General features: G+C 37.6%; 2 protein-coding genes across 5 annotated transcripts; both read left to right on the forward strand.

Moving 5' to 3' along the window:
- The first annotated feature begins 3,737 nt into the window (after positions 1-3,737).
- On the forward strand, positions 3,738-7,470 carry LOC117473466 (CD151 antigen-like). Its single transcript, XM_034119053.1, has 6 exons — positions 3,738-3,865; positions 5,364-5,546; positions 5,708-5,899; positions 6,451-6,588; positions 6,684-6,767; positions 7,097-7,470. Exons 1-6 carry the CDS (start codon positions 3,818-3,820, stop codon positions 7,166-7,168), a joined length of 717 nt encoding a protein of 238 aa, XP_033974944.1. The 5' UTR covers positions 3,738-3,817; the 3' UTR covers positions 7,169-7,470.
- A 482-nt stretch (positions 7,471-7,952) lies between these two features.
- pus3 (pseudouridylate synthase 3) lies at positions 7,953-11,362 on the forward strand. 4 transcript variants are annotated; one of them, XM_034119048.1, is made up of 7 exons: positions 7,953-8,065; positions 8,390-8,807; positions 9,278-9,555; positions 9,645-9,828; positions 9,958-10,067; positions 10,152-10,324; positions 10,902-11,173. In XM_034119048.1, exons 2-7 carry the CDS (start codon positions 8,391-8,393, stop codon positions 11,171-11,173), a joined length of 1,434 nt encoding a protein of 477 aa, XP_033974939.1. In that variant the 5' UTR covers positions 7,953-8,065; position 8,390. The 4 variants fall into 4 exon arrangements, with proteins under 4 accessions (XP_033974939.1, XP_033974940.1, XP_033974941.1 ...); XM_034119049.1 differs by having other exon boundaries at positions 7,959-8,065; positions 8,361-8,807; XM_034119050.1 differs by having other exon boundaries at positions 7,972-8,065; positions 8,345-8,807.
- The last annotated feature ends 63 nt before the right edge of the window (positions 11,363-11,425 follow it).

Below are 11,425 nucleotides of genomic sequence, written 5' to 3' on the forward strand. Positions count from 1 at the left end.
TGGGTTTCTTTGAATGAAAAAGGAACCATGTGACCACAAACAGAAAGCTCTACTTCTAAATGCGACGCCTTGATTTCTATTGATATGGGAATATGTAGCTGCTGGTTGGGTGTGTCACCAAGGTGCTCTCATGTTACCTTGTGTTGCCTGATGGATAGTTTCTGTTCTCCATGTTTAAAGCTATTAAAGACACTTTGTCTCTTTCACTATTCTAGAAAACTATTTCACTGACTTAAATGTTTTATTTTTTAGATCATGTGAATAAAAAAATGTATCATCTAGGATTTTTGCTGATTGTTCATTTTTAACTCTAGTTCTAAAATATCTACTTTATGGAATCAATAATGTACATCTAGACTCCAATCACAATTATTATATTGTGTATTTGTTTGTTAATGTTTATTAAAAAGTTATGTCCTATTTTTAAGTAACTAAAGTTACTGTTTGTAACAGTAAGTGTGTATTTAAGATTTCATTTTTCTTTTATGTTTTATACATATATTTGTCATTCCTTGTCTGTAATTACTTTTTTGTTAAAATTTAAAATGAGCCTTGTTTAGTTTCTTTTTTCTTTTTTTTGCCAGAAATGTTGTGTTCTTGAGGCTGGGGAGGAGGGTTTTGTGTGTTTTTTCCTGTTTATCTAAAGTGAAAAAACAAGTAAAATAAAATGAAAACTTGATACAGCACGTGTTCAGAGATAGGACTGTGAACGTATTCTGATAATAAACCACAAATGCTGACACAGTTTAGCATGGAAATGTGGAATCAAAAACTGATGCTTTTGTGGCTGATAGTTATTAAGACAGACAATTGTCTATTGTACACACTTAACACAATGCAGCATCAACAATAACAACGGTTGTATAATATTTTCCTTAAAAGCCGACCTCAAACAGATGAGCTGCTATGTTGTGGTTTTAAATGGTGGGCAGTGCAGGAATGTCGGGAAACAGTCACATGGACTGGTATGTGTAATTAGAACCATATGGGAGGCACATCACTTACTTAATACTACAAACATGTCCCCCGCTCTGAAAGCATGTTGATTGATGGACCAGACACTGAGCAAAGCTTAACTGTTTACTGATGTACAGACTCACTCTACTCACTCCAATACAAAGACACATGACAAATGTGGCTTTAAACACAAACACACATGCACAAACAGTTTACACTCATGAGGTTCAAGGAATACATAAGACTGATGTTAGGCAGAACTTATCTTTTTACTTATTAGTAATCTAAAATGTTTTTTCTGCAGGCTACCAAAATGTTTTTTCTGCAGGCTACCAGAGAATTTGCCAACAAATTGTGTTTTTTTTCCTTCTTTACTTACATTCAAGATGGTTAGGTAAATAATTGTTTTGCTGGATACATTTTATTATGTGTAATATATGTTGGGGTAGCTTAACCACATCAATTCCTTTGTTGCGTAACTGATTTAGCATTAGTTGTGTTGTTATTGTTTTCTCCGTCATGATTATTAATAACAAAAGCTAATTGTTGGTACATCAAGACTTCTTGCACATTTCACATTAATTTCTTTCCTGTTATTAGTTTGTCTTTCCCTTTCCCGAAAGTCCCAAATTGGACATTGTAAATGGATCATTTGTCATGTGTTTTGGGGATAATAAATAAAAGAACTTCAAAACACATGACATCACCCTTGAAAACTATGTACACTGAGTACAGGTCCACTAAGCTTGGGCACATTCTTTAGAAATAGCCATATAAGGTAAAAAGATAGCACAGAATAATATAAGTAAGTACATTCAGTGGGACAGTTTTTTTAACCATATATGGACCTTTCAACAATATGCAATGCACTTATTGCACAAAGCACTTATATTTGATGCAGCCCCACAACCCCACCTCTTTCCTCAACAATTATCCTTATCAGACGGAAATCGTGCAAGGTTTTGACCAAGTCTTGTGGAATTCAAAACAGGAAAAAACAAAGAGTGGGCAGCACAATGTTCTCTCTGCGACTGAGTGCTCCAACTATGGTAATCATTTTACTTCCTGTTCCCATGAAGTCCTTCAAAGACAAGCAGGCTCTGTGTTATCCTGTTCCCACAAAGTTCTTTAAACACATGCCATCAATCCATTACACCCAAATGTTGAACACATTTTTATAAAAAAAGTGGAATGGGGCCCTCCTGTGGTAGCATGCCTCGCATTGCAGAAATGAGCAAGTCTGTCAACGAGCATTGACTGCTGTACGGGAGAGAAAGTCCTCAATTAAACTTTGAAAATATCAAAATGTGCGCTTTTAAGATGAGCTGGTGCCTGGTGCTCAACTGCAGTAATACAAAATATGTTTTATCTCTTGAGCCTGAATTTCTTTGCAGGCAAATAAGAAGTTACGGATAAGGCTTCGTGGACAGAGAGGCAGCAATGAGCAGAAGAACGACAAAACCACACCTCCATGTGTGCACATATATGACTTGTCCTCTAACAGAGAGACTAGTATCTGTATGTATTATTATAAAAAGGTAAAGCCTTGTGACTCAGCCTACAATTGAGCCATGTTTGACATAATCTATTCCTCACATATATCGAAAGAAACTGCATTCAGTGGTTAATGAGGACAGTAATTTCTGATGTTTTGTCCGAAATAGGAAAGCAGCATGGTCCTTCACAGCCTGATGCACGCTGGCTTGAGCTCTAAGAAAGCAGAAAAAGGAGATGGACACAGAAAAAGACATGAATGGATAGAAAGAGATTTGAAAAAGGAAGGACACTGGCAGAGTGTTACAAGCATCCCGGCTGCTCCTTCTACTGTGACAAAGATTATTGTGCTGCAGCCAGAGGCCTCGCTCCTCTTCCAGCTGATGGAGTCGGGTCAGACTTCCTGCAGCTGCTCCATATGTTGCTGGAGAAGCACTGGGGAAGAGTTTGGTCCTCAAAAGGGATGGAAGGAACCCTGAAGCAAGTTCCAGTAGTCAGACGGCTCCAAGTGCTCAGACACTTCAAACTGTGGCAGAAAGAAACTGCATTTCTGTTTCGTTGCGAATAAAGGCTCAAAATCTCTTCTTATTTTTGTATATGTTTGTCAAAATGCTATGTGGGATTTACTGACAGAGCTAATAAAATGTCCTAGTGACCGAATACCTAATAAGATACAATAATGGTGTTTTATTTTTTAATTAAAACTAAGAATTGGTCAGATGTTTTGACATTTGTAAAATTACAAAACGTAACGCCCTTGCCATTTTCTTCTAAACAATTGACTTGCAGAAGGAAAGACAGGACCGTGATAAGCGAACAGAAAAATAAAAGGCTTCCCACAGTTTTTAAATAGGTTAAAATAGACGTGTGACCAAACAACCAGCTGTTATTCCCAGTTTTTGAACACGTCACAAGGCCTCTCTATTGATGCTAAGCTTAAGATTTTGTTTTAACCATTTCGAATTTTGAAGACTGGTATGTAGTATTACAAATGAAAGTCATGACACTAAAGCCAAGGCCAATATTTACATTATATTCCTACAGAAGGCCATATACAGTAGAGGCTTCAACCTGATATTGAGCTAATCACATTCTATGGTACTTTTTGCACTTCATAAACGCTACTATTCAAATCGTCTAACAGGGACCTCGCTGAATGTTTCCATGTGATATATCAATTTACATGTTATCAGGCTGCAGGTTCATTTTCATAAGGTCACACCACACACTCACTACTGACTTACATCTAGGTGTAAAGTCTGTATCTCTTCACACACACACTGAGGGACGTCTTCTGCTTTCTCTCTGTACTCTGTCTTCTTTTCATTACAGTACAAACTTGAATCGCTTGCAACAAGTCCTCACAATGTGCAGCTTCAAATGCGGATTTATTTTCTTCAACATGGTCTTTATGGTAAGTCATTTTGGTAATTCTGTCTATAATTGAAAGTGTTGATTACAGCAATGATAGATAACAAAGAATGGATCAATATACAATTTTATATTTGTATCCGTAGTAAAAGTGTTAGTGACAGTAAAATTGAATAAAACTTTATTCTAAACTGCTTTACAGAATGTTTTGTATTAATAAGAGTGATTTGTACTTTGGATTAATCCAACTATGTTAACAATGTCCTATACCCAGTGGCGTTTTTATATGTACAAAAGTGGTGGGGCACAAAAAACTTAGATGTCTATATATAAGCTTCTGCAGTGACGTGCAGTGAGGTTCATGGCTGGTGAGGCACTGGCACTGACTCTTCAGGTTTACAAATATTATATTTTGACCTAAACCAAAATATAATATTATTTTCAAAAGCTTTTTTTGTCTGATGCTTCGATTAATTTTAAACAGACAGTTCAACAAAAGGATACCCAAAAAATGTAATTTTATCATTTAAATATTGAATTGTTCTCTCTTAGTAAGATCCCATTTTCAATAAAATTGCGGTCTTACCTTGACTTGAAGATGAAGTCCATTTGCCTATCCTTCTGGACAAAAATTTCTATAACTTTTTTGTAAAAGTCCTCCTTATCTTCTTGTAGTTTCAAAAGTCTATCATAAATCTAATCCATAGATTTATGATAAAAAAATTATAAAAGTAGGGTAGACATGTGGATATTATCCGGCTAATCAAAACGTGCATTTATCTAACAGGTACGTTTCCCACAGATCTTATTTCAAGCTATTTTCTAAAATCCTCTGGAGAAATCTCATTGCTTTTTTGTGCTTACTTCCTGGTTTTAGGACGCGCCACTGCAGCTCTCTCGTCTCCTCTTCACACACCACACTTTTCGCGGCACACATACTTACAGCCAATCAGCTCTGAATGATTTGAGATGACGTATGGTGGGGATGGTAGCTCCGTGCCCCTCTGGTCATTATTTTTTTTGCCACACACATTACATTACAAAATACTCTGAGCATGCGCAGTGTAGTTTTTACAGTCACGTTCACTTCACAGCGAGAGGAAGGGGCATAATCAGGTTTTGTCCCACATGGCTCTAAACAGCTCAATAGGCACACACTGTGACTGTAGACACACTAATTAGAAGAACACAGACTAAAACAGCAATGTACAGACGAATCAGATGATTAAACATGATCTTAAAATATATTTTATATTTTTTTTTTTTTTTTTTTTTTGCATTTTTGTAATCATTATTTGTAATACTTTCTGCTGACACTAGGTGGGGCTGTGCCCCACCTGCCCCTAATGACCAGTCGCCACTGCCTATACCATAATCTTTCAGACAGAGTTAGACAAGATCTTCCTCTTTACAATGATTTAGTTTCACACTACAGTATGTTGGCAGTACTTTAAATCAACAGCAGAACAGGGTTCATTGGGTTTTATTTGACTATTTAAAGCCCACTGCTCTAATGTCCTTTTGTTGCATTTGTTTTTCAGGCATCTGGGGTTGCTCTCCTCACTATCGGAGTACTGCACAAATCCACTTTCCAAGAGTTGGAAGAATTTGCAGGGAAAACTCTGGCCAAAATTGCTATAGTCCTCATAGCAGTGGGTGCCATCATTACAGTGGTCTCCATCTTGGGCTGTCTCGGAGCATTCTTTAATAGTTATAATTTGATGGTAACTGTGAGTAACACAACACTACATAATGTAAATGTCTCCTCATACATTTTATTAAAAAACTGTGCCTGTGGGACAAATAGGGCAAGGCTGATCAATATATATATATATATATAAGACTGAACTCTAACTCTGCTCACTCTGTTTCTCTTATGAACTAGTTCATCTGTTGCCTGATCATCATTATCCTAATGGAGATAATCACTGGGGCTGTTGTTTACACATTCTACAACAAGATGGTCTCTGCCCTAGCGAACATAACAGGTTCAGTAAACTACATGGACAAAATCAAAAGGGTGATCAGTGAGTACAGCCCGGAGAAGAGAGCTGCCATCGACAGAATTCAGGAAAAGGTAACGCACAGAGATATTTGCTTTGTATTTGCAAAAGGCCTAATCAACCCAAAACATATTGTAAGCTCTTATTAAGCCATCTGTTTTCTCAGCTCTCTTTGTCAACTGCGTATGTAATAGATACCAATAAGACATTAGGTTGTTTTAATTGACTTTGCATTGTGAAAGTGAATGTATTAAATGTAATGCCAGATGTTAACTTCACTGTAAAAAGAAAGAGTTTTACAGGCCTACAGTACATTCACATATTCAATTTTGGATGCAATTGTGTACAAATTATAACAATGAGTAACAATAAGAAGCTCAGCTACATAATAAACCTGTCTCCTAAAAAGTATTTCTAAATACAATTTTCGTTTATTGTGCACAGATGACAGTAGTACAGGTATCCCAGCTTTTCTTAGAAGTCCACACAAGAAACTCTTATGTTTTTTTTAAAGAAAGCAAACATGCATGTGTGTCCATCGAACAGGTTTTACACTGCATCATGAACACACAGATCACCAGGTTACCTTGGTGACTTTTTCATGTATGATAAAACCATGTTACAGTTCAAATGCTGTGGAGCAGACGGCCCCGACGACTGGGCCACCAGTGTGGGCTGGGAGGACCACGAAGCTACGCCGGACTCCTGCTGCGTGGAGAAGGGTGCCGGCTGTGGGAAAGAAAAGGACAAAGCTCGCAAAAAGGTCTACTGGGAAATCTTATTTCAAGTGCATAGTCATTTGAATTCATTTTTGTGAACAAATAAGTATTTAATTTATATTTTGTGTGTCCTTTTCAGGGTTGCATTAAGGCCATCAACTTATTTCTGGGGAAAAGACTGCAGGCGGTGGGAGTTATCTGTATATGTCTTGCAATTGCAGAGGTAAACACATTCCTTATAAATAAAAAAATGCAATCAACGTATCTGTAAAAAAATCTAAATAACATGCATTTCGTCGTATGATTTAGTTATTTATTAAATTACATGGGAAAACATATTTAAACAATTTGAATGAGAGAATATTCATAAGTTATGGTAATGCAGACATTTGAAAAGTGATGGCATGAATGATAATGAAGCCTATCTCAACCTGTGCCCAAGGTAGTGAAATCCAGAATTAATTAGAATTTATGGAGAGAGAAAATAACTTTTGCTGACCTGTCTTGAGTTCATTTGCTTCCAGTAACGTATAACATTTGTACCTGTTACAGTGTTTTGGAGTAGTCATCGTTGCTTGCTTCAGTTGCGACATAAAACGGAAAGACTATGATAACATGAGCTGATGTGTCATCGTGGCCAAGCACAGCAGACTTCACACATTGCTGACATATTGGAACTATTCTATTTGCTTTATCCATTCTTTGTATCCTATAATTGGACTTAAAGATGATGCTGTAATTGATATGTTTGAAAACAACTGAATGACTGCTTTTTTTGCACTTGAAACATTTGACTATTTTAACAACATATATCTAGATGGAATGGTTTGGTCTATGCCATCGAAAACACCATTTACTCTATAATAGTCTCATGTTTAATTGTCCTGCTACTAAGAATAAATCTAATAAATGTGTGATACACTCTTGTTGGAGGATTTCATTTCTATGTTTGACAACTGATTTGACATCTTTAAAGTTTTTAACTTTTGACAAATGTTCAATATCCAGATGAACATTTCAACAACAATTCTGTGTCACTGCTTCAGCTCTACGAAGGCCAATACTGAACATTCATTTTTACAGACATATCAAAAGGAATAAAGGAACAGATTATTTAACATAGAGATGTTAAATTTGCTCACCATGATGCTCTTGCGATCTTTTTTGTTATGACTGAAAAGGTAAAATAATCTCACAATTCTCGAAAGAAGAAGGCCTTTTAGAAAAGATATCTTCTGTAATAATATTCTTAAGGTAGCTATTCTTTTAGTACAAATATATAGAAACATAATTAGAAATAATTTAGGAAAAGCAATGTTCTCAATCAAAGGATCTAATCGCTTTGCACTAGGCAGAGGCAATTTAGAAGTACACTACATTTCCCAGAAACCCACAACAGGAAATGCGTCCGCTCTCAAAATCAATCCGTCACCGCTATCAGCTCGAAAAGTAACGTGTGCGCCAGCAGCACGCAGAGAGGAAAAATCTAATTTAACAACAACATTGAAACCACAATCAAAGGTAAATAAATAGTTTTATTGTAATATAATGTATTCCCACTACCAGTCTTAATATATGCTATGTAACATACCACACAAGCTAAGCTAACAGACGTTTGGATTTAAGCTAAATTAGCTGTCTGGATGAATATTGTGTTAACATAAAACTGTAAAATAGCCCAACCACGAACTATAGGCTACTGCTTAACTGGATTTACACAGGTTAACATATTTATAATAAAACAAGTTGCTTAGTAAGTATATGAGATGATCGTGATTGAGATAATTGTACAATTATTAGTTACCCTTCTCAATAGTCTCTCTTCTCGACTATATTGCTGAGCAGCATGTCCAAGGCTTTAACCAGGAGAATAAAGGAGCTGGAGGAAGAATGGGGGAAGCTCAGGTCCGAGCTGAAGGAGAGAAGCGAAGCTGGAGAGGATTCAGAGCTGATGTCCAATCCATCCACTCAAGAAAACACTGACTCCAAACCTGATGTTAATACCAGCAGCTGTAAAAAGGGTAAGAAAGTAGCCAAAGACCGTCCTTTCGACTTCTCTGCACACCCTCGGCGACATGTGGCTCTGCGGCTGGCTTACCTGGGATGGTCCTACCAAGGGTTTGCAGTTCAGGATAACACTGACAACACCGTGGAGGCCAGACTCTTTGAAGCTTTGCTGAAGACACGGCTGATCCAGGACAGACAGAGCTCCAACTACCACCGGTGTGGTCGCACTGATAAAGGAGTCAGTGCCTTTTCCCAAGTGAGTTCTCGAAGTACTCATCATCTAAATTGGAATAATGTAACAATATGGTGAGAAAATATGCCATTAATCTGAATGGTGCTCTAGTTCTGTGGCCAAAATATGATGACAACAATATTATAGCTGCATAAACGTAAGAGACATTTTCCCTCTTCTTTGTAGTGCTATCTAGAGTTACTGCTCAAAGTACCAAAGAAATACATTTGAATTAAACAGCAGTGTCTCTAGGAATCATGATTCTGTTTCTCAAGATAATAGTGTTTTTCACTATTATTTTTGGCCCCCTAAGCACCTCAACCCACGTGCCATGACATATAGTGGTACAATATTTGAGAGAAGGCTGACATATCATTGTCTGATATACTCATAAACACACATTAAAATATTCTAGCTTTATTAATAGCACTACAGGTAAGGTAGGAAAAGGTTTAATATTAGATTTAGACTTCAACTGTTTTTTTCCTCCACAGGTCATAACAATCGATTTGCGCTCCACACAGTTTTGTGGAGGACTGGGCATCTCAGTTCCTGAACATGTTGATGTTGGCATCAAGAACAAAGCTACTGGCAGTGAGGTTCCCTATGTGAAGATGCTGAACAGAGTCCTGCCTCAGGACATTAGGATCTTGGACTGGTCTCCAGCTGCAGAGGGCTTCAGCGCTCGCTTTGACTGTAAGTCTCGCACGTACCGGTACTACTTCCCCCGCGGATCCTTGGATGTGACACTGATGGCAGAGGCTGCAAAAAGGTGGGTGAAGACACAAAATGATGAATGCTGATGTTACCCCTCAATGTCACAGTTCTGATTTGATGGTTTGTTGATCTGTCCCCCGACAGATACGAGGGAACTCATGACTTTCGCAACCTTTGCAAAATGGACGTGGGAAATGGAATCCTTCAATTTGAGCGGACTATCTTGTCTGCATCAGTAAAGCCTGTGCAGCCTCAGGACATCTCCAGCACTGGCCCATATGATGTATTCATATTTGAAATAAAAGGATTGGCCTTCCTGTACCATCAGGTATGAAGACACACTGATCAGTGATTTTGTTTCCTTAAAATGTTTAATTTCAAGCCGTCATATTGATATATATATTGATGATTTGTGACATTTGCAGTCTGGGTGAACTCCATGTTGTGTTTCATGCAGGTACGATGCATGATGGCACTCCTTCTCCTGATAGGGCAGAAACTGGAAGACCCGGAGCTAATTGATAAGCTCATGGATGTTCAGAGTAACCCCAGGAAGCCACAATACAGGTGTGTACAAATCCATAATAAAAAACAATATGGTAAAACTACATTTGCATCTGTGTGAATGTTTATTTTGTCATTTGCCTCTAGTATGGCAGTAGACTACCCGCTGGTGCTGCACGACTGCCACTTTCAAGGTCTGGCCTGGGAACAGGACATTGAAGAGGTGAGCCACGTCCTGTCTGAGCTTCAGCAGCACTGGACCCAGAGCACAGTCCGGAGCCAAGTCCTGCACGGGATGATCCAGGGTTTGGAGGCCGCAGGTGAGATGTTCAAAGAGATGAACACACCTCAACATTTTTATTATGTCAAAATACACCTCTGCAGGGCCAGACTGGGATAATAATTTAGGAATCGAATGTCACTCCAGGCCAATATTCACACATTAACAATAGACGTTTACATACAGAAAAACATATACTGTTACTCTTTTGTTGAAATATTTGTCTGTGTACCAATAACATATTTTAGTTTTATTATTTAAGATAAGTTAAACCTTTATTGATCCCTGTAGGGAAAATTGTATGTCACAGCAGCAACAGTAATAAGTATGATACACAGGATAAAAAAGGTAAAACTTACCACAAAGGTAATACAAATTACAAATAAAAGTGTAGTAAAAAAGGAAATGCTTGATTCAATAAGTTAATTGGCAGGAGTATAAAAAGGATATTAGACTCCACAGTGAGAATAATTATTAACACTTTGAACTGCACTAAACGGTACAAAAGGTGCTTTACAAATAAAGTTTGCTTGATAGAATACTTTGCTTAGACACAGTATAGTGTATATACACATTCAAATATTTGTTTAAATTGTTTCACTCGTCTCTATTTACAGGTGGAGTGTCCTCCAATGCCTGCTGTCTAGTAGAAGGCAGCAAGCAGAGAAACTACCGGCCCCTGCTCGAGCGTCCGTGCTGCGAGAGCCTGGAGTCCAGGATAAACCATTTTGTCAAAAGAGGCAGGCTGGAGCGGGAGGAAGGGGAGAATGGAGGTGAAACGGTGCACAGAGGGAAAAAGTCCAAACATTCCCACAGTTCCCCTAGTCTGCCTGTTTCATCAGAGATGTCATCACCAAAACAAAGTACAGATGAAAAAGCAGAAGATTAATATATTCTCACAGGAGAATCAATTTGCCAATATATAATTTGTAATTGTTGTTTCTGCAAGCATTGTATATACATTTTAATTCGAAAACAAAATGTGTTTTTTTTTTCCTTTTTCATTTCTTAAAAACTGTGTTATTACATTTTCATTCATGCAAATCTTTTGCTTTGAAATAAACACGTTTTGGAGAAATTGGTTATCGCTGATATTTGTTTTCAAATGTGTTATTGAACGCAGTGCTCCGACCTCAAGTTG

Source organism: Trematomus bernacchii, unplaced genomic scaffold (assembly GCF_902827165.1).
Source record: "Trematomus bernacchii unplaced genomic scaffold, fTreBer1.1, whole genome shotgun sequence".
NCBI classification, from domain to species: domain Eukaryota; kingdom Metazoa; phylum Chordata; class Actinopteri; order Perciformes; family Nototheniidae; genus Trematomus; species Trematomus bernacchii.

What these genes read in the sequence shown, in the direction of transcription:
- LOC117473466 (XM_034119053.1), top strand. Translation starts at nt 3,818, where the DNA reads ATGTGCAGCTTCAAATGCGGATTTATTTTCTTCAACATGGTCTTTATG. An exon ending in TTAATAGTTATAATTTGATG is followed by an intron (nt 5,547 to 5,707) that starts GTAACTGTGAGT and finishes CTTATGAACTAG; the next exon opens with TTCATCTGTTGCCTGATCAT. An exon ending in TCGACAGAATTCAGGAAAAG is followed by an intron (nt 5,900 to 6,450) that starts GTAACGCACAGA and finishes ACCATGTTACAG; the next exon opens with TTCAAATGCTGTGGAGCAGA.
- pus3 (XM_034119048.1), top strand. Translation starts at nt 8,391, where the DNA reads ATGTCCAAGGCTTTAACCAGGAGAATAAAGGAGCTGGAGGAAGAATGG. An exon ending in GAGTCAGTGCCTTTTCCCAA is followed by an intron (nt 8,808 to 9,277) that starts GTGAGTTCTCGA and finishes TTTCCTCCACAG; the next exon opens with GTCATAACAATCGATTTGCG. An exon ending in CCCAGGAAGCCACAATACAG is followed by an intron (nt 10,068 to 10,151) that starts GTGTGTACAAAT and finishes ATTTGCCTCTAG; the next exon opens with TATGGCAGTAGACTACCCGC.